The sequence below is a fragment of the Pituophis catenifer genome, unplaced genomic scaffold, assembly GCF_029215685.1.
Source record: "Pituophis catenifer annectens isolate HBS135680 unplaced genomic scaffold, rPitCat1.0.hap2 SCAF_1, whole genome shotgun sequence".
Classification (NCBI taxonomy): domain Eukaryota; kingdom Metazoa; phylum Chordata; class Lepidosauria; order Squamata; family Colubridae; genus Pituophis; species Pituophis catenifer.
The window spans coordinates 101,729,018-101,750,977 of record NW_027256881.1 but is presented as its reverse complement, the minus strand read 5'-3'; the positions used below and the strand labels follow the sequence as shown (position 1 = coordinate 101,750,977).

The following is a 21,960-nucleotide window of genomic DNA, read 5'->3' as shown; positions in this document are numbered from 1 at the left end:
GGGGCTGATCCAGAGCTGCACAGAATGAAATCACATGAGTTACTCCACTAGTCTAATGTGAGGGCAGAGAGAATTTAGATCATTTATTTTCACCCAGTGGTTCTCCATGCTCCCAAAAACATTTTTTAATTTGATACGTCTCCAGAATTGTGGATGAGGAATGTTACTGGGACAGGGATGAAGAGGAATTTTTAAAAAATCACTGTTGCCTTTCTCTAGAAGGAAAGTTCCAGTGGATGTTGACTTTCTCCACTACTGGAAAGAGCATTTCCCAGCAGATATATTTGTATACATTTGTTTTGTGTGCAAAATAACCATTTAGCAATTACACCAACATATTATCTAAGCCAATGATATTATCATGTGCATCTCAAAAGTTTAAATGTATTACACAGAAGAGGAATAGTCTCCTTGTGTCAATGGTACAATGGCAAGCATGCTTTACTACCTTGACATTTTTACACATGCACGCTACCAGAAAATTTACAACAGCGCAACTGGTACATATCAAATGCATTCATACTTCACAATTAGACTGAACTTAATTGTATAATATATGAACTACCTTCACAGAAATATTCGGAGAGATTAGCATGTTTTATGGCTAATGGAATTAAAATCAACTTGAGAAAAATGAATAGAACCAGATTTTGGATGACCTAAAACATCTTCTCAGTCTTTCTTAACCTGTCGTCCTGCAGACATGCTGGACTACAACTCACATCATCCCAAGCAAGAATACTCATGTTGGACTGATGGTGCTGTACACAACAAAACAAGGAATCCATCTTGTTTTTCTATATCTAATGACATTCTGCATATAATGTATATTATGTTTTTCTGTATATAATGACACACTTGGTCACTGTTCGTACAGGAAATGAAATGTTGCATTATATAGGTAGAAGTTCTGACACCCCTATTGGGACAGAATCTTTTTGTCACGGATAAAAATATACCGATATATATTATTTTTTAACAGCCAGCCTCTCAGTAAATTAAATACAGTTAATCTAAAATTCAAAGTAATTGTAAAGAACATGCCTTTATTACACTTTTTCTGGCTGTTTATTGGAGAAGTTTTACATGTACATTAAGTTTAAAATTAAAACCAAAGACAAAGGAAAATCCATTAACAAGATATGTATATATCATGGACAATTTTAAACAATATGAAAAATACATAATTGTATCATAAAACAGCTATCTTCAAGTTTAAAAATAACAGGTTTCTCCTTTTTTACATTTATACAGAAAAACTATAGAAAGTTATTTCCATTTGGCTCAAAAACTAAGAAAATAATGAAACCAACTCCATCAAAACACCTTTTGTGAAAAGTGCTTAGCCACCATCCAAGAGAGTAGTGACTTTCAGACATATTTAGTGCAAATGCTAAAATTAAAAACCCAATCCTAATAAGCCAATCTGTCATTCTGTGCCTTTCTATGCACAAAATCTCTCACAGCATAAATAAAAGATTGTTTTGAACCATTCCCCATCATGTGATGCCTCAAATCAATGTAATGCTATTAAAGGGCAGGACATGGCTAAAGCTACATGCCTTGAAATCTGAATAGAAAAATAGCTATCTTAAAATATAAAAAGTAACATGCTAATAGGCAGATTACTGTAACAGTGACATACAAATCTTTTTCAGGACCTATGCTGCATCTGCTCTTTTTTTTATTATTTCATCCAACATATAGGTCATGTTCTACAATCATTACCTGCTCAATTTTGTAATTCTGGCACAAATCCAGAACTCTCTTGAAGTCAGCATATTTTTATTTCAAATCAGCTTAGCCCTGCTGATCAAATATAATTAGCTTGTCACTAATACTATTATGCAGTCATAAGTGTGTGTGTATCTCATTAAAACATAGCCAGCAACTCAGCATCAATCAGAGCAGTTCATTTGATTAAGAATGGCTTAACACCCCAACTTTTTCCAAATCTGCACTATACAGAGCCCTGGTAGCACAGCAGACTAAAGCATGTTATTAACATCAGCTGCCTGCAATTACTGCAAGTTCAAATCTCACCAGGCTCAAGGTTGACTCAGCCTTCCATCCTTTCTAAGGTAGGTAAAATGAGGACCCAGATTGTGGAGGCAATAAGCTGACTTTGTATAAAATATACAAAAGTATGAAGGCTACTGCTTAACGCATTGTAAGCTGCCCTGAGTCTTCGGAGAAGGGCGGCATATAAATCAAATTAAAAAAAAAACAAGTATCATGAGCCAATTGTGATTCAGATGGAAAAATTTAGTTTTAGGATGAAACATTGACATTTCATAATTGGATATATTCCTCAATCCCACCCGACCCCCAATGCCTTTTTCATTCATTAGAAACTGTTCGGTATTAAGCCCTTACTTTTCCAACAGTAACCTACTGTTGCTTCCACCAAGCTACTTAAAAAGAGATTCTGCAAACTATTTAGGAGTGCCATACAACAACTTTTGCCTTCTTGCGCAGAAATAACTGATTAAACAACTGCCTTCCTGAATATACTGCATAACCCATATGAAAATTATTCTTATGTTGTATTCAGCAGATATAGATATGGGGAGGAAATAGGAAATTTTCTTTTAAACAAAACCCCTACTTTTAATCTTGTTTTTCATTAGATCTAAAGAGATGGATAATAACTACACTAGCTTCAGAAGTTATTCACTTATTCCAGCACCAAGAGCAATGATTAAGAAGGCTTATTCACCCAAAACAGAAACAATGGTCTATTAGAGGGGATTTAGAATTTTTAAGGATAGCTTTAATCTCTCCAAAAATGGTTCCAAAAATTTTAGCCAATCCTCAAATGAGATAATGTGGGACTGGATTCTTCACCCTGGTATAACATGTTATGTAAACCAAGTCAATTTTGGTTTCTTGAACAAAGTATTATTTAAAAGAATCACAGTTCAATATGATCTATGAGCCCAGCTAAATCTTGTTCAATGACACCCTTGACTTTTCCCCAATGCCTTCATTTTTTGTTACTGCTGGACAAGGCAACTTCAGCTGAGGACTATTCCACACTATTTAAGAAAACACTATTTTAGCAGTTTCTTCTCCACCTGCAGAGAGAGAAATGTGCAGTATTTCTATGGCCTCCCAGAAACCCCAAGAATGTACTAAATGTACTTTTTGTTAAATCACTAAGTTCTTCTGCAAACAGACACCAAGAGCCAGCAATTGTCTTCATATTTACTTCTTTAAAAAATGATAGACAAATCTATCAATATTCTTTGTTATTTAAATACTATGAAACTATTCTACCAAATAAATAAATAACTTTTCCCTATAATGTACATGTTAATTCTTTCTATTCTCTTAACCCAATTTCCCCCACAACCTGTTCAGCTTTTTTTTTCTTTGTTTTAGTTTGGATAACTTTTCCAAAGCAGTATATACAAATGCAATAAAATACTGTCTGTAAATTCTAATAAATATACTATGTACCCTTACATAAAAAGCCACTTCATAAAAAATACTTTTAGGGGTAGAGAATAATTAAGTAACAGAGTTTCCATTAGTTTAATCTTGCTTTTAACCAGCCAATAGAGATAAGAACTTATTCAAGTATACTACACTAGAAATATCAAGACATGACATTTTTCCTTAAGTCAAACTCTGTAATTATTACAATTCTAATAGTCACTTTTATTGCCTGCAATATAGTATATAAAATTCAAAGTTTATTTCTATGAGCATTTTTAGTAGTAATGTAGACTAAACATTAAGATTTGTCTGCTGATAAATATTAAGCCATTGAATTCATTTTTTTCATTTTTTTTCATTTTTCAATAATGATAATTTTTAAATAAATCAGCATTCAGGTAAGAATTAGAAAGGAATGTTCATGTAAGCGCATCACACATGGAAGTAAGTGTTATTAATCCATTATATAAAGTATAAAAACTTTACCAATCAGGAAGTAAGACAAGAGTTCAAGGATTGAAGGAGGGAATATAGTTTCTTTTTCGTCTCTGGAGATCATATCATCCCCAAGAACTATTGCACAATAGTGCATACCCCTATCTGAGACACAGAGTCTTTTATTACAGCATAATATAAAGTTAAATTATAATTGTCTTCAGAGCAATCAAATTAATATCCCATTGCATCCCAAAGCTCAGTTGGATTTATCTTGGATGTTCGCAAAGCTGGCATTTGAGTCGATTCGCTTACCTAGAAAGAGAAGAAAAGCATAAACTCACACAAAAACAGTTCATAGCATATTCATACAAGAAATCCAAGTCACTATCAACATAATTTGAATGGAGATGCATCTGGAACAAGTCATAGTGTTAGTATATGTGTTATGATATCATCGAATTACCAATTAAATTTGCATCATTGTACAACAGCATTGTGAGACCTCATACTTTCCCACAATGAATATCAAAAATAGTGATAATGCAAAAAATCCCAAATTATAGTTACAAATCAATCAGAAAAACAACCTTGGTTTAAATAGTTTTAGAGCTGGACAGAGAATTAGTCTGGCCAATCAGTGCAAAGAGGTCCAAAGCTGATGAGGAGCTATTGAGAAGACCTTTCCTCATTTTCCCATGGCAAGGGAGGGAAAAGGGGTTTTGCAACAGATCTTAAAATTTAGACAAGTTCAAAGGGTGGAAAGTAACCTTTTAATGTAATAGACCTCAAGTCATGCAAGATTTCATAGATCATGGCTATCAGTCTTAAGTGTGCCAGAAATAGATCAAAAGTTGACATTAACAAGGCTATCACATGCTATCTATTACAGTTTCTAGTTAATGATGTGGCCAATGTTATGAACTACCTAAAGTTCTTCAATAAGCAGTAATATCTAGAATGCTCCAAACTCCAAACAGAATACAAAGGCCTATGTCATTGTGGTCTGGTCTACTTTCCAGGAGCAAAAATACTTTTGGCCACCATTTAAACTTGGGGAATCACATTAAAGAGTTGAACCAGGAATACACAAAATTACTAATCTGAAAATGAGATAATTGCTGTCCATGCTTAAATGAAAACTGAATCCTTTTTTTTTTTCAAATGACAAGGTGGACCACTACTTTAACTGGGCAACATGTTTATTTGTTCATTTTTATCAACTGTCAAATTATTCTGAGTACCAAAACAGCCAACATATACAGGTGAAACTCAAAAAATTAGAATATTGTGCAAAAGTTCATTTATTTCAGTAATGCAACTTAAAAGGTGAAACTAATATATGAGATAGACTCATTACATGCAAAGCGAGATAGTTCAAGCCTTGATTTGTCATAATTTTGATGATTATTGGTTACAGCTCATGAAAACCCCAAATTCACAATCTCATGAAATCAATAAAACAAGGATTGCACATAGAACAATATCGGACCTCTGAAAAGTATAAGCATGTATATGTACTCAGTACTTGGTTTGGGTCCCTTTTGCATCAATTACTGCCTCAATGTGGCGTGGCATGGATGCTATTAGCCTGTGGCACTGCTGAAGTGTTATGGAAGACCAGGATGCTTCAATAGCATCCTTCAGCTCTTCTGCATTGTTCAGTCTCATGTCTCTCATCTTTCTCTTGGCAATGCCCCATAGATTCTCTATGGGGTTCAGGTCAGGCGAGTTTGCTGGCCATTCAAGCACAGTAATCCCATGGTCATTGAACCAGGTTTTGGTACTTTTGGCAGTGTGGGCAGGTGTCAAGTCCTGCTGGAAAATGAAGTCAGCATCCCCATAAAGCTCATCTGCAGAAGGAAGCATGAAGTGCTCCAAAATCTCCTGTAGACTGTTGCGTTGACCCTGGACTTAATGAAGCAAAGTGGACCAACACCAGCAGATGACATGGCTCCCCAAATCAACACAGATTGTGGAAACTTCACAATGGACTTCAAGCATCTTGCAGTGTGTGCCTCTCCATTCTTCCTCCAGACTCTGGGTTCTTGGTTTCCAAATGAGATGCAAAAGTTGCTCTTATCAGAAAAGAGGACTTTGGACCACTGAGCAACAGACCAGTTCTTTTTGTCTTTAGCCCAGGTAAGAAGCTTCTGACATTGTTTGTTGTTCAGGAACGGCTTGACAAGAGGAATATGACATTTGAAGCCCATGTCCAGTATCCGTCTGTGTGTGGTGGCTCTTGATGCACTGATTCCAGCCTCAGTCCACTCCTTGTGAAAGTCCCCAACACTTTTGAATAGCCTTTTCCTGACAATCCTCTCCAGGCTGCGGTCATCTCTGCTGCTTGTGCACCTTTTTCTTCCACACTTTTCCCTTCTACATAACTTTCTATTAATGTGCTTTGATACAGCACTTTGGGAACATCCAACTTCTTTTGCAATTATCTTTTGAGGCTTTCCCTCCTTATGGAGGGTGTCAATGATGGTTTTCTGCACAACTGTCAGGTCAGCAGTCTTTCCCATGATTGTGATTCCTACTGAACCGGACTGAGAGACCATTTAAAGGCTCAGGAACCCTTTGCAGGTGTTATGGCTTAATTAGCTTAGATTAGAGTGTGACACTTTGAGCCTAGAATATTGAACCTTTTCACAATATTCTAATTTTCTGAGATTGTGAATTTGGGGTTTTCATGAGCTGTAAGCCATAATCATCAAAATTATGACAAATCAAGGCTTGAACTATCTCACTTTGCATGTAATGAGTCTATCTCATATATCAGTTTCACCTTTTAAGTTGCATTGCTGAAATAAATGAACTTTTGCACGATATTCTAATTTTTCGAGTTTCACCTGTTCAGTTGAATTGTATGAGACAGTTATTCCTATATACAGTAACTTGACCATACTATGAAGAGAGGCTTCTTCACATCATTTATTTAAATAATGGCAGCCAAATAGTTTTATAAATAGTTGACTATAATACTGAATATGATATTGCTAATCACAGATGTTCAACAATATGTTAGGTGTGTTGTTCAGAAAGAGTTAACTGTAGATAGTAAGCTGACTATCCTTACTACTTTAAAAAAAAGATAGGAGAAAATCATCCAATTGTCTGATTCGTTCCATCTGGATTGCCACCTTTGACTCAGAAGGGCTTGATAAAGACAGTTAAAACTTGTTTAGTCACTCAAAGAGTGCAACAGTGGGACAGAATCAAATGATGCCTTATCGACTTCCAAACCAGATTATTCTAATCAGATTGTGAACAGAGTCCCAAATTCCAAAGCACCCAACACTGGGCATCATGCCATTTAGGTGCAAATACCACTTTCAGTATTGTAACCTTTTTTTATTTAAATCCAAATAGAAACCATAAAGATGGGGTGATTTTACTTACCCAGAATCAGGACACGTTTTTTCTGCTTTGAGTGAAGGAAGGTACTCAAGTAGAAAACAAGTGGTAGAAAGAAAATGAACAAAGAAACTGCAATCACTGGTACTGTATCTGTGCAGGGGACAGAACAATTAAAAGTTGTGCTCCACAGCCTTTGTGTGATGTTCATCTAGAAGGATACAATTGTAAAAAATAAAAAATAAATCTGAGGAATCATCAATATTTGAGTAAATTGCAAAGTTTTGCATTGAATAAGGATCAATATGTCTAGCTTTTACTGGGTACAAATCCTGCCTCTCTGGATAAGATGCAACATGGTTTTTATAATTATCAGGCCATCCTTAATGGCACTTGCAAATTTAGCAATCTCATGAGTTTTCAGGTATATTTTAAAATATCCAGCCTGAAAAGCTTTAAATGTAGCAGCCAGGTGCTTTATTAAGGTGTTCTTCATAGTTCAACATTTGAATTTGCATTAACCACAATCCAATCATTTCATACAGTAATAAGAGCATCTGCTTATTTGGTTGCTATATAGAAGATGCCAAATTCATGTGTCTTTAAGAAAGTCTTAAAACAAAACAGTGGATCCATATTAAGAAAATGTCAGAAGAATGTCCACAGAAGTACAACAGAAGGTTAATGTACTGTAAGTGGCTGATGGGACCTAAGCAATGTGCCTCATCACTGCTAACACATCACAGTATATGGGCAAAAGACATCCCTGTCAATTGATCCTTTGAGAAACCAGCCAGTGGGGTAAACAGAGACTGCATATTCAAGAGGTGAAAATACAAAACTGGACAGCCAGAAAAAGATGTTTTTATTGTAAGATGAAACACTGGTGGGTTTTCAGCCATTTAGCTTTGGAAAGTGCCAAAATGCCTGAACTAGGTTTATTTAAATTATTACCAATATATGTAGAATTGATTAAGTGCCATCAAGTCATTTCAGATTCCTTTATAAACTATCAACCTACATTAAAATGCTTCCTTTATCAGGAACTACCCTTATTATTGTGTTATTTAAAAAGCTGTATTTTCCCAAAAGGCACAAAAGACAATGACACTATGCTATGGTTTTATCAATTCTATATTCTGTTCTATTGCACTGGAATTTTATCTACAGTTAATCTTTCTTATGAGATTAATAATAATGAAGTAACTAAATTGGACAAAAGCCAACTTGAGACATTAGAGTATATTGAGATGTGATACAAATGAGTAGATAGTATACAGAAAACAAAATAGAAAGTAAGACTTACTGCATCCTCTATATCAATGCACAAATGAAACTGTTCTCCAGATTCCTCATGCTGCTCACTCCTCTGCATCTTACTGTAGTGGGAACTCAAGTTTTTATATGTAGCATTGCAGTTCTTGCAGACCACTGAGTAGTTACTTGGTAGCAGGTTACCTTCCTGGCCGTACAGTATAAACCAAGAAAATATATTCTTTTAAGAATAGATTAGAAAATTCAAGATGAGTTTGAAGTATAATTATTTTTTTAAAGAATAGATTAGAAAATTCAAAATGAGTTTGAATCCAAAGACTGCCACAATTTTCAAAAAAAACAATTGCAAGATAAAATAGAAACTCCTACAGTCAGTCTTCAACTTGTACTACAATAGCAACTAAAATTTCCATTGCTAAGCAAGGTGGATGCCTAATTTTATGACCTTTTTGCCACAGTTAAGTGAATCACAGCTATTAAATGAATCATATGGTCATTCCTCATTGACTGCTTGTCAGAAGCCAACATGAAAGGTTGCAAATGGCGATCACATAACCCCCAGGACAGTGCAATAGTCATAAATATATGCCATTTGCCAACACTCAAATTTTGATCATGTGACCATAAGGATGTTGCGACAGTCATAAACGTGAGGACCAATTGTAAATAATTTTTTTCAGTGCTATTGTGACTTCAAATGGTTGCTGAATTAATGGTTGTTAGTTGAGGACTACCTCTATTTTCTACTGAAGAAACACTACAAAAAATACAAATAAAGATTTAGATGGATGGGTTCCTTAAGCTTCCTGGTTTAGTTATTCTTTATGATACAATGCCATTAATAAATATTTTATAGAGCAAATCTAAGCAAACATTCACTATGGCCAAGATTTATCAGTCTCAGGATCTCACCTGAAAGTCTAACTAAAACTCTCTGTGAATATTCATATTGTTATATTATTGTTATTCTTGTGATGTAATAACCATCCTTTTATAGGAAACTCCTGGACTAATGGATCCAGTTTGTGTAGTACCGTAGTTAAGGCCCCAGGCTAGAAACAGGAAACTAATCTAATCCTGCCTTAGGCCCAAAGCCAGCTGTGTGGTCTTGAGCCAATCACTTCCCCTTAGCCCTAGGAAGAAAGCAATGACAAAACACTTCCAAAAACATTAGCAAGAAAAGGGACTTGTCAAATGGGACTTGAAGGCAAGCAGGGCCATGCATGCACACAGATACACAAAGACACATAATTCTGAGCTCATGATTGCTCCTTCCTCTAAAACTAACAGGTACATGATTTTAATACTTAAGGAGAGGCAAGTTGTCACACCAGTAATTCAGGAAGTTATGGAGTTATCTTATAACTTAAAAGTATGAGTTACAAAGAAATTGCAGTATGTGATGTGAAAGATAAATGCTGCCAAAATGCAGTAACTAGGATGTTGGGTGAAAATAATTAATATGTTTTCAAGCTGTCAGTACATCCATTCTTGTCCAACTTCCGCTATTCTTTTCATTTACCTCCTGCTGACAATGCTCATTATTTAATAGCTCCTGACTATTCTCACATCAATGCAAAACAGTTATGTTAATGACTGTTACATCAACAATCAGTACTTTGTTTTGGTATAGCAGAACCCACCACAACAGCACATTTTAACATTTGATATCTGATCAATATGAAAAACAGAAGAAAAAGACAAACATGAACAGAAAAGTACTACATTATTCATTATCAAGGATAATACAGAGGATGTATTTAAATATACACAATCTTCAAAAAACAACATTACAAGGTTATATATTCTTGCCTGGGACACTTTTCTAGTAAGAGCAAGGTTTTGGATCACCCAGGTCCCAACCTGATCTGATCTTTGTCAGAGCAGTGGCAGCATAGTCTGGAATTGAGGGTTTTCTGTTGCTCCTCCCCTAATGGTTAAATCATTCTCTGGTAACCATGGAGTTTTCTGGCACTGTCAGAAATGCATTTTATGTGGAAACTACAGTCAGTGCAGAATCCAGCAGCATGGACAGTTATGTGCACTTTTCAATCAGAACATGTTACACCCCTGCTTCATGGGCTGTACTAGTTACCAGTATTTGTCCAGGTTGAATTCAAGGTGTTGGTAATAACCTATAAAACCCTTCAAGGCATGAGGCTGAGTTCTTTGAGGGACTGCTTTTTCCCAATTATGTCTATCTGTTCTATAAAGTCCAGCAGCAGAGGGACTTTACCAGGGAACATTATCTGGCAGGATACAAGAAAACTGACTTTTCTTTCATGGTACCAGTCCTTTGAAATACCAGCCCCCTGGAGACAGGATTAGTCCCCATCCAACTTGTTTTTTGTAAAGCCTTAAAGACATGGTTCTGTCATTGGTATGGGGTGAAGCCCATGCGGTAACTGGGTTAATTGTTGTTGATGGTTTTGTAGCTACAATCAGCTACTGATGGTATTTTAATTTTAATTTTAAATTTTGTTAGTCATGAATTTGAGATGGGCGGTCATATTAATTGAAATAAATCAGCAAAAAATCCCAAATTACCAGAGAATTTCCAATTTATCCATAGAGTATACAGATTATAGAAGATTGAGTAAATTCACCCCTGTGTTTAAAATAAATATGCAAAGCAGGCAGTGTTCACAAACAGAAGCCTTATTTCCTTGTCCTCTTAAGAGAATGTTAACTTGTTGCATCTGAAGTATAAAGATCTGAAGGGGGCCTCTATACTCATTCAACTGAAGGCACTTAAAGATTTACACTCTCTCCTGAAGGTAAAAGTGCCCAATCACAATGAGTTTTTTAAGCAATTTCAGCAGATTACACTGAGGTGCCTCCTGCAAATATGTATAGGACTGGGGGGGTTTTCCTCCACATAGAAGGAAACATGGGGAACAGAGGTTTCTATATGCAGTTCCACTTTTTTTAATTCTATACCTATCCCGATAACTTTTTTCTTTCTTTTATTATAATTCAGAATCTTCTTAGCTGAGTTTTCTCATAATTCATTCTGATTCTACCCAATGTTTCATTTAATTCATCTGTGTCAGTCATTCTTCAGTAATGAAAAAAAATCTTATACAATTCCACTGACTCTAACTGTTCTTCTATTTTGCTTTCTCTAATAGTTCATAGGTATTCAACTTTTCTATATAATAGGAAAAAAGAATGTTCCAAAAAAATTTCATTTTTGTGAATAAATAAAACACTCACATTATAGTTCAATTATGGTATGGTATGGTATGGTATGGTATGGTATGGTATGGTATGGTATACCGTGTTTTCCCAAAAATAAGACTTATATTTTTTGAACCCTGAAATAAGCGCTTGGCCTTATTTTTGGAGAGGTCTTATTATTTTTGGGGTGCATGTAGCAAGTTGGGGCTCCTCTTGCCATGTTACTTGATTTCCTGCTCTGTGTTTAAATATTTTTGAGGAGGGCTTATTTTCGGGGGGAGACTTATTTTAGCGCATGTGCTCAAAAGCCCGATTGGGCTTATTATCAGAGGATGTCTTATTTTCGGGGAAGCCAGGTAGAATAGAATAGAATAGAATAGAATAGAATAGAATAGAATAGAATAGAATAGAATAGAATAGAATAGAATAGCAATAGCAATAGCAATAGCAATAGCAATAGCAATAGCAATAGCAATAGCATTAGTATAGGAATAGGAATATGATTCCTGTTCTAAACATAACAACCAAAGCAGAGCAGTGATAGATACTTTGCAAATTACAAATGAATTGAATTTCTACAGTGACTATTTTAAGCTTCTGGTTATAATTTTATCATCCTTCATAACAGTAAACACTCTGATGATATAAATTACATCATGGGATACACAAGTCTGACGTTTTGAATAATGAAGGCATAGTAGTTCTGAACATGGTTGGATCATATCCTAGACGTTGGCCACATCTTTCCAACTTTATAGTGATACTAGATTTAGAAAGATTTTAATAGCAGATACTATATGTGAAAAACCAACTTTTTAAATAACTATGTATCCATGACTAAACTTATACTATGATAACATACCAGATGACCCATATAGTTACATCAGAAGGTGACAAGGCCTAGAATAATGTAAAAAGTGATTTACTATATGAAGAGATTATACGACTCTTCCTATATAATTATCAACTATTGTGAAACCAAAACAGCGCCATAATTGCATATGAAATAGAGGTGAACATTAATTAGAATGCATTTTGTTCTCAGTAGTGAACACCTGCATTTTAAAGATAATTGTTTTATCTGCTTAAACTGTGTAAGAGTTGGTAAATTATATTTGCAGCGCCTTGGTCTGAAAAAAAAGGGGAAAATTCACTACACAATTAGAGGGCTCAACTATACCCTTAATAAACAATATTAAGTACCTGGAGGTTCTGTTTAAAGCATGCCATTGATTCATTGTATAAGGCCAGGAACGTCACTGTACCAGCCGATAAGCCTTCGTTCTTCTTCTTTAAACAATCTATGAAAGAAGAGTCAAAAGCATTAATAAATTGCCAGTATCCACTTCCAAAAGGCTGTTTTAGATAAAGGCTTATTTATTTTACAGATAGCTATTCTACTTTTAAATTTACAGTCATATAAGTAAAACAGTATAATCTATGAACCTGCAATGAAAAGGATGACAAATGCTGCACTAAGGCATTCACAATCAGTGACATTACATCATCAGGTGCAGTCCCCTTCTTTTTACAGCTCTCCCTTCTTTAAACAGTTCTCTGATGGTATGCTGCTGAAATTCTGTAAAGCGCAAAAAAAAAAAAAAAACCCACCCCAAAAAGAGAGGGTCTAAAATAGATCCCATACACTCCAGGAACTGATAGTAGGGGAAATATCCTTGCCCATTAAGTGCACTCTTCCTCCACTAAGATGATGCTAGGAGGAAAGAGGAGGGGAAAGAGGAAAAAAGAGAGGCTAGGCTGGTATCCTGGTAACAAGTCAAGACCTTAGATCTTTTGCCCCAAAAATGGCCAAAAAAATATCTTCCAAAATAAAGGTGTCGTAAATTCTTGGAAACTTTGCAAGGCAGGTTTGTTGTCAAATACTACCAAATTAAGCAATAAAATGCTCAATCTGGCAATAGGATAAAAGAAATAGGGGGAAATGGTAGAAATTCTGGGTTTTGAATAGAAGCTTAGCAGGAATAAGGGTTGTTGCCTTGGTCTGGGTTTATACCAGATATAACAGGGAGCAAAAGAATATGAGAGAAGTGACCTTACAGAAAAGAAAAACAATAAAGTGAAGGAAATTGTAGAGTTGCTAATCAGAAAGATGAGGAAAATTATAGTAGAGTACAAGATGGTTTTAAGTGAACATGGGGGTAAAACTGGGGGAGTAGAGGGACCAGGACACAGACAACAGTTTTCACTGAAGGAAAAGTTTGTTCTTTTACTAACAGAGGAAAAGTATCATAATTTGACAATATACAGAAATGTAGGGGTGACTAGGTAATATTGATGTTATCAGAGAGTAACAGCAGTGAAGAAAAAGGCAGCTTGGAAGGAAAAATGTTTGGATAGGAAGAGGCATCCAAACAATCAGTTTTCGATTTCCAAAGGTGAAGGGGTAGATATAAAATGTGTATCATCACAAAATAAGTGACACTAAACAAGCACAGGAAACAACAGGCTCTTGGGGTGGGGAGGAGGGGGAGAGACAGAAATATCCAATAAATTCATAAATCACATTAATCCATGATTTGTTTAATTATGGATTATAAAATATGCACTGTTTACATGGATGACATGCTATGCCACAATGAAACAAACTGCCTTTTGCCAAATACATGTGAACCCAGTCTGTAAAAGAATAGATTAAGCATGGGGAACAATTTCTTGCTGAAGTTAGGATTGCAGAAGTTTAGAAACAAAGGAAAATAGGGGAGGAGAGAATCTCAGTTGAATCAGAGGCAGCAGTGAGATTGAGAAGGATGAGAATATTTAAAATCATCAAAGAGAACATAAATGGATAGGCTTAACAAGGCATCCAGTAGTACATAACAGTATCAGGCTTCTGTCATATGATCTATATTTTCTCTTAAAACTGATATAGACATTAACTAGTAGTCCTTATACTATCTGAAATTATCCAATTGGATGAAATTAGAAAGTGATCTCATAAGTAGATTTTGAGACAACTCAGAGTGGCTTTGTGTGGTTCCATAAAACAACACTGTGTAAAGATGAGTATAGCGAGGAAACAAATGAGGGCTAAAATACCAGATGCTTTAATATCCAAATCTCATCAGCCTCAATTGGCATGAGTAATAGCAAGACTGTGGGAGTCACACTCAGATAATCTGTGTAGTATCAAATTGTCCACTACTAGCTTAAGATACTGTAACTATCATTTAAGGCATCTTCAAAAAGTGTTTCATTTTTTAAAAAGTTATTCTTTCATACATGAAAAGCTTTATTTCCTTGTCCCCTTAGAGAGAATGTCATCTGAATTGTAAAGATCTGAAGGGGGCCTCTATACTCATTCAACTGAAGGCACTTAAAGCTTTGGACTAGGACTTGGCAGCACAAGGAAACAACAGCCAATGACTTAATGGTCGGTCAACAGTACCCCAATCAACAGCTAGAGGCCACAAAGAACCAGGCACCATATAAATACTATGCATGGAATAGCCCAAAGCACACATTCCGGTGGAGAGAAGTTCCCTGAGGATGGGCTCCAGCACAAGTCCAAAAGCTCAGAAGACTATATCTCTAATTGCAGTGACTGACCCAGATTGGATCCTGCAACATTATCCTGGGACACATATATTTGCCTTCATTCATGAGTTATTCTTTCACATATATTTTTGATAAATTGTTCCTAAGTAAGACTGACTTTGAGTGCCATGTAGTGATAAGGAGAGTATCAATTTAAATATAATATGATATATGTGATAGAATGACACACACACACACGACCCATCACAAGACCCTTGACACACCCACACCTGAAGCCCCTATAAACAGAAGAATACTGACACTGGCATTCCCTAAACTCTACTGAAGAGGTTACCTAGCCTGGTAACGAAATGTTCGGAAACCAACCCATAAGTTCAGAGAATGAACCTTCACCATTTTATATCAACAAGACTTGTGCCTGGATGCTGTTTTCTCTCCTCTTTTTCATTAGTGCCACTATAGAGGTTGTAGTCTACTTTTTGTTACAAAAATAATGAAGTTCAGTGTCGTGTCCAATTCTTGAATAGAGGTTTAATCTCAACTATGACTTCTAGAAAAAAGGCACCTGCAAACTAGTTAGGATCATCGATAGTTGTTTAATATTAAACATAGCTTCTGAATATTCCTTTCAGCTGTGCCAAGCCATGTGTCATTCTTGTCACAACACACCACTGAGCTATAATTTACCTTTACAAGTCTGTGTTAAGTACAAGTAAAAAAGGCAGTATATTTGCTTGGCAAAATTAGCCATTATTTATCTAAAACACACACACACAATTTAAGGTGATTTTCAAATCAGCTTCCATGTCAAGTATGTTCATTAGAACATTTTACTTAACATCATTTTGGCAGATGAAGAGCACAAACTGTAGAAGAATGCAGGGATAAAAATGAAGAGGATGCAAGAGCAATTAGCAGAATCCTTAAAAGATAAGAGAGAATGTAAACAACATCATAATATGATAAAAGACGGGAGCATGAGAGAGAGAGAGACTCAACTCCACCTTGATTCTTTATGATATAAGAGATATAAGAGAGACAGAGGAAAACTCTGGCAGGCTTTCAAGATTCTACTATTATAAGCTACAACAAGAAAATAAAGGGCTAACACAAACAGATTCTAGAAGGATATTCACATCCAATGTCCAAAGGAACACTCATACACAAATATGCTGTTGCAGTGCTTGTCCTTGAGAATAGTATCTCCCATAGTGTTCTGTATGGCCCCTACCTGAACTTGTTTAAATAGGCTCTCAAAAATTGGCTGTTCCTCAGGCCCTGGACTAGTATATGTGGTGGGCCTCTTATGGGCATGTTTTGAATTCAACATGTGGATTTTATTGTTTCTACAGGCATCATTTTTTCCTAGGTGTTATATTGTTTTGAATTGTTTTTCAAATTATTATGGCCTAACAGCCTTAGAAATTTAAATAAATAATGATCACATGCATCAACTCTATGTCAATTGTGTGGCTATCCAACATTCTTGTGATAAATTGAAACAACAGGGCTGTAGCCTGCTAACTTTTGTGCACAGCTATTTACATGTATGTATCAGTAAAAATGTATTTTCTTGGATATCACTATTTCTCTATACAGCACTGAATTGCTGGAACAAGTCCACAAATATTGACACAATCATGCATTAAGAACCAAGAAATAATTAAGCTTCATGCAATTAATTCAACTTGCAATTTATGAACAAGTTGCTTACAGATGCAGACTATCTGTTGCTGATTATGATACATTGAAATTGTTAACATGGCTGTCCAATATTTATTATTTTTATATTCTGCCTTTATTATATTTATAAACAACTCAAGGCAATGAACATACCTATACTCCTTCCTCCTATTTTCCCCACAACAACCCAGTGAGGCGAGGTGAGCTGAGACAGAGAACTCTAAAGTCATCCAGCTGGCTTTCATGCCTTAGGCCAGGGGTCCTCAAACTTTTTAAACAGGGGGCCAATTCACGGTCCCTCAGATTGTTTGGGGGCTGGACCAGCTAGGTGGGCATGGCTAGGTGGTCATGTGACTGGGTGGGCGTGGCCAATTTAGCAGTCCAAACAATACACACAAATTAAACTTTGTTATGCTCCTGAGGGTGGAAAGCAGGTTAGTGAAGGGATGTGGCTGCCTTGGGGTGTTTATGAGGGACTTCTGTGTGTGTGTGTGTGTGTGTGTGTGTGTGTGTGTCCCTCTCTCTCTCTCTGGAGGCCGGGGAGGCAAAAAACAGGCCCATTTTTGGCCTCCAGAGGCCTCCGTTCATCTCATTTTTGGCTTCCCCGGCCTCCAGAAGGCAGGTGGAGGCCAGCGGGTAGGCAGGGTGATGTGGGCGGGGCAGCCTCATGGTCCTGCGCGGGCCGGATTAATGGCTTTGGGGGTCGTATCTGGCCCCCGGGCCATAGTTTGAGGACCCCTGCCTTAGGCAGAACTAGAACTCATAGTCTCATGATTTCCTACCTCATACCTTAACCACATGCATTAATTGTCCTATTTATTTCTCAAATCTATGGGTCCACCCTACAAACTCTAGGCAGTGAACATAATGTATAAACATCAATAAAGCCCATACACATACACCAGGGTTGTCAAACTCACGGCCTACGGCCCAGATGCATCATGCGCTGGCAACGCCCACACCCAGTTTAGAGAAGGGGGGAAAAGTCCCGATAAGTCACGTGACAACCCCGTGATGACACGAGTTTGACACCCGGCATACACGTTTATCAAAACATTTATGTAAAATACTATATTTCTCCTTTTTTCACACTTTTCCTACACACATATTCTATGTATCTACATATGTATACATATATACTGTGTGTATGTGTGTATACACACATGATGCAAGCTTATGGGTTTTAAACAATGATGAACAGCACATTATTTTAGATATTTCCTCAATCATCATCATCTCTTGTAATTTCCCTTCCTATTTTAATGAATAGAATCAAAGTAACAATTGAGAAATACACAGTGTTGCTGAATATGTAACAAAAATATCAATCAGTTCATTTAACTAATAAAAGCAATACATGAATATGTAACAAAAATATCAATCAATTCATTTAACTAATAAAAGCAATACAGGTATGACTAATCCAGCACATACTATACACCTCATTAAAAAGGATATGCCATTCCATCAAAAGAAACACAGATTTATCATATAAGCATGGTGGATTGCCATGTTCTCTGTTCACCTGCACCTCTTCACCTGGTCCATTCCTCACATCTCATTCCAGAAATAAGATCTTTATTATACTTTGGTTTTGCTACAATGTTTGGTTGGCTTTAGCTTAGTATATTGTATAAACTCAGCTGCTGTGAATTATAAACTATTCTGTGTGTGTTCTATGGGCTCAAATAAATAAATTGTAATATGCTTATCCAGGGCAGAAGTATATGAACCCAATCAGGATTTGTAGAAATTGAAAACAATGAACACACAATTACTTAGCTCTGGGAACCATTATCTCTTATATTGAAACTAATACCAGAGAAGAAGCATGCATATTGAGGTGTTATGTATTATCTTTATAAATAGCTTTTAAAAAGTAGAAAAATATATAGTGTCTTTTATTCATCTTGAATATTCAAATATAGACAAGAAAGCAGACAAAAAGAGTACATACTTGCACAGCTAGCTTTTATCCATGTGTCATTAAAAAACTTGTTCACAAGTGCAACCATCTGCAGCCTGTCTGACATCAAGAGACTTTGGGCACATCGGTTAGTCTTAGTAGTATTCTGAAAGGAGAAAATACACATATGGAAATCATTTGCTAGCAGATCCAGCAATCAAGTATATATTACCTATGGTATTGTAGGATTGCATTTTAAAGCTACAAACCTATATAAACTAGCTTTCCACTGGGGAAGGCCCCACTGAGTTAGAAATCATTATTTCTGAGTAAATATAGTGTTGCATTGTAGTTCACATGGACAGATAAACATGTTATCTTCCTAATAAAATTGGGACATACATGTACTATCCAAATAAATGGCATAAAAGATGCCCCTGGCATCTTTTCCCAATTAAATTGTTCAGAAACTGAAACAGCTCTCTCAAAGGAAGTCCACCAGTTGCTGAGAACATCTGTTAAGTTTCTCCACTAGATATCTTTGTCTTTTTATAATATATAAATGACAAGCTGAGAGATCATTTATTTCACCAGATATCTACATTCTTGTAACTTAATGTCTATGGAGATTCTCAGTCATCCAGGTCATGGTTGTCTCAAAGCTGTATTTTCAAGAGGCAACTGGAACAAGAAAGTCCAGCTACCTCTTGAAAAAGCACATTTGGGACATTCTTGTAACTTGGATATCAAATCAATACATTTTGAAAATATTTTAGTGATTTTTTTTCTATAAACAAAGAGATGTTCTGAAAACATTTTGCTGATGAAAATATTCTGAGATAAAATTCATCAATGCCCAAGTGGGTCCACTCATACAAATGAATTCTCTTTCATCCAATTCCCACACAATTCCCAAATCTGTTTTAGAAAGTCACCTCGACCCAGACCAGGTCTGTAAGTGGAAGAGAAGTTGAGCCATCCTTGATTAATAAAAGCATTTGCATCAATTTGATTAACTCTATTTACAAGCTGCAATGCAAGAGAACATTCCATTCCAATCAGTTCTTGCATATTTTCTATTTCTGTCATTTTAACATGTGAAAAAAATCATATGATGGACTGCATACTTCTATCCTTTTCCAGCAATGCTTTGTCTTAAGTTCCTCCTGATGCAAAGCAGTAATTGCTACATTTGAATTTAATTTAAAGTGACAATGTGATTTTTTTTTTCAGATTCAGTCAAGCCTTTAGGTCAGTTGATTTATTTCTAATTTTTCAGAGTTTGTAGACACCAGACTGAATACCCTGCATGATGATCCATGAAGGATTCAGTAATTTAGTTTTTTGTGCCTGTCTGGGATTTGTAAGCCAGAGAATAAATATGCGGATAGATCATTGCAAGCCTTTGCCTATTTTATATGAATATGGAAAATGGCAAATTCAAAGTTTACCTAAACTAATTATCCTTTCAGTCACATTCCCAGTGACTTATACGCTTATATGGGCACAGGGCGTTTTGGCACGATAAGGAAGAGGTTGGTTATTGTATTTTTCATCTTCCAAATGTAGCCTAGTCTCCTCTGATGTCCTCCTACCTATCCAATTACTAAGCAGGCCTGACACTGCTCATCTTTGCAGATCAGCCAACTTCAGCCAGATGCTGTCACTTGCTGAGGAGGGGAAAGAAATTGACTATCCAAGCATCAATCTGCACAACTTGACCACTGCCCAGACATATTATCAAAAGATAACGCCAACTAGTTCTCCTTGCTGCAAAGATAGAGATGCTTATGAGCAATCCCACTGACAAGGAAAACAAACTCTTAATTTGCATCCCAGAAAGAACCTCTCTACTCTAAGGTAGGCTATATAGGTTGACTGTAGCTCCCACTTGTTTCACGAGTTCCCTCTCCCATCAGCCACAGGAAGCAGGATCCAGGTTTTATTCCACAGTAATAAGGGACGAGCCTCCCCACCCCCCCCAGATAAAAACGTTCCACCACTACAATTTTGAAAACCCCATAGGCAGTGTTTTTAGACAAAGCACACGGTGTTATCCCAAGCATTAGCCTCCAAAACAAACAAATCAAATTATAATTTCCCAAAGACTGCCACGATTCTAGTTGTGGCAGCTGCACAACTAGCCTTGGGGACCCTTTATACGGTAGAGTCTAATCAACATAGATAAGTAGAGCTCCCCCCCCCCCCCACTTCATTGGATGCAACAGCAATCCACAAAAGCAACAAATGTTACAAGGCACCACAAGAATCTTTTATTGCTTCAACAGCAGTACTTGCGGGACAGTAGTGGGACTGCTTCCATGTTCCGGGGGAAACTGAAAGAGTCTACCGCTTGAGCCCAGTGTTTAAGGAACCCGATCCACGCACCTCGATGTTCTCGAACTGCTGCATGACTTCCCCGAATTGGCGATAGCAGTTCTGGCAGAGCGTCACAGGCCGGGCGCTCTGGATTAAGCAGCTAGCCAATCTTAGGCTGCTATTGGCGAAGGCATTCAAGAGCTCCTTGCACTCTGGATCCAGCTGCGGCTCCTGCAGAACCCCTAAGAACCCCGATTCGAGCGAAGACAGGTCCTCCAGGGCCCAGGGCCAAGCGGGGTGCCGGCCTCCCAAAACTAGGTCTTCCAAACCACTTTGCAGTAACAAATGTCGGCCGGGGATGAGGCTCTCTCCGACACATAGGCCCAGCAAGACGCCGGGCAGCATCAGCAGAAGAGTGGCCGAGCCCATAGCTGCCGAGGAAGACGACAAAGAAACCGACCGCTTCCTAGTTCCGCGGCTGCCACTGAGGAACATTATCACGTGCGGCTGAAGAACTACAGCGTTACGGTCGGGCGCTGGGCCCAGCGCGGCGTTTCATTGGCTCCCGAGGATTTGACGTTCTAGGGGCCGGGATGTCACCCGCCCGTTTATTGGGGGCGGAGTCTAACCTATCAACCGATTTTTGTTCGTACTGGCTCGCGCTAGTGTTTTCAAACTGGCATTTATGAAGCGAAATCAGTTTCGCCACATGGATTTACTTTTTTTTTTTTTTTTTACATTTAGTACATTATAAATGTCACCAATTATCCAGTATATGAATATAAACTTCCATGCTTTTATTTTCCTTTTATTCCTTATTCTTTAGTTAATGTCATGCGTGTTTTGGA

At 36.9% G+C, this 21,960-nt stretch overlaps 1 protein-coding gene across 1 annotated transcript; it reads right to left on the bottom strand.

The window, feature by feature from the left end:
- Positions 1-1,067: 1,067 nt before the first annotated feature.
- OSTM1 (osteoclastogenesis associated transmembrane protein 1) lies at positions 1,068-21,607 on the bottom strand. The gene is made up of 6 exons (XM_070953579.1): positions 21,182-21,607; positions 18,845-18,959; positions 12,892-12,989; positions 8,540-8,695; positions 7,279-7,444; positions 1,068-4,191 (listed from the first exon to the last, which is right to left on the bottom strand). The coding sequence occupies exons 1-6, from the start codon at positions 21,605-21,607 to the stop codon at positions 4,136-4,138; spliced, it is 1,017 nt and encodes a 338-aa protein (XP_070809680.1). The 3' UTR covers positions 1,068-4,135.
- Between the last annotated feature and the right edge of the window lie 353 nt (positions 21,608-21,960).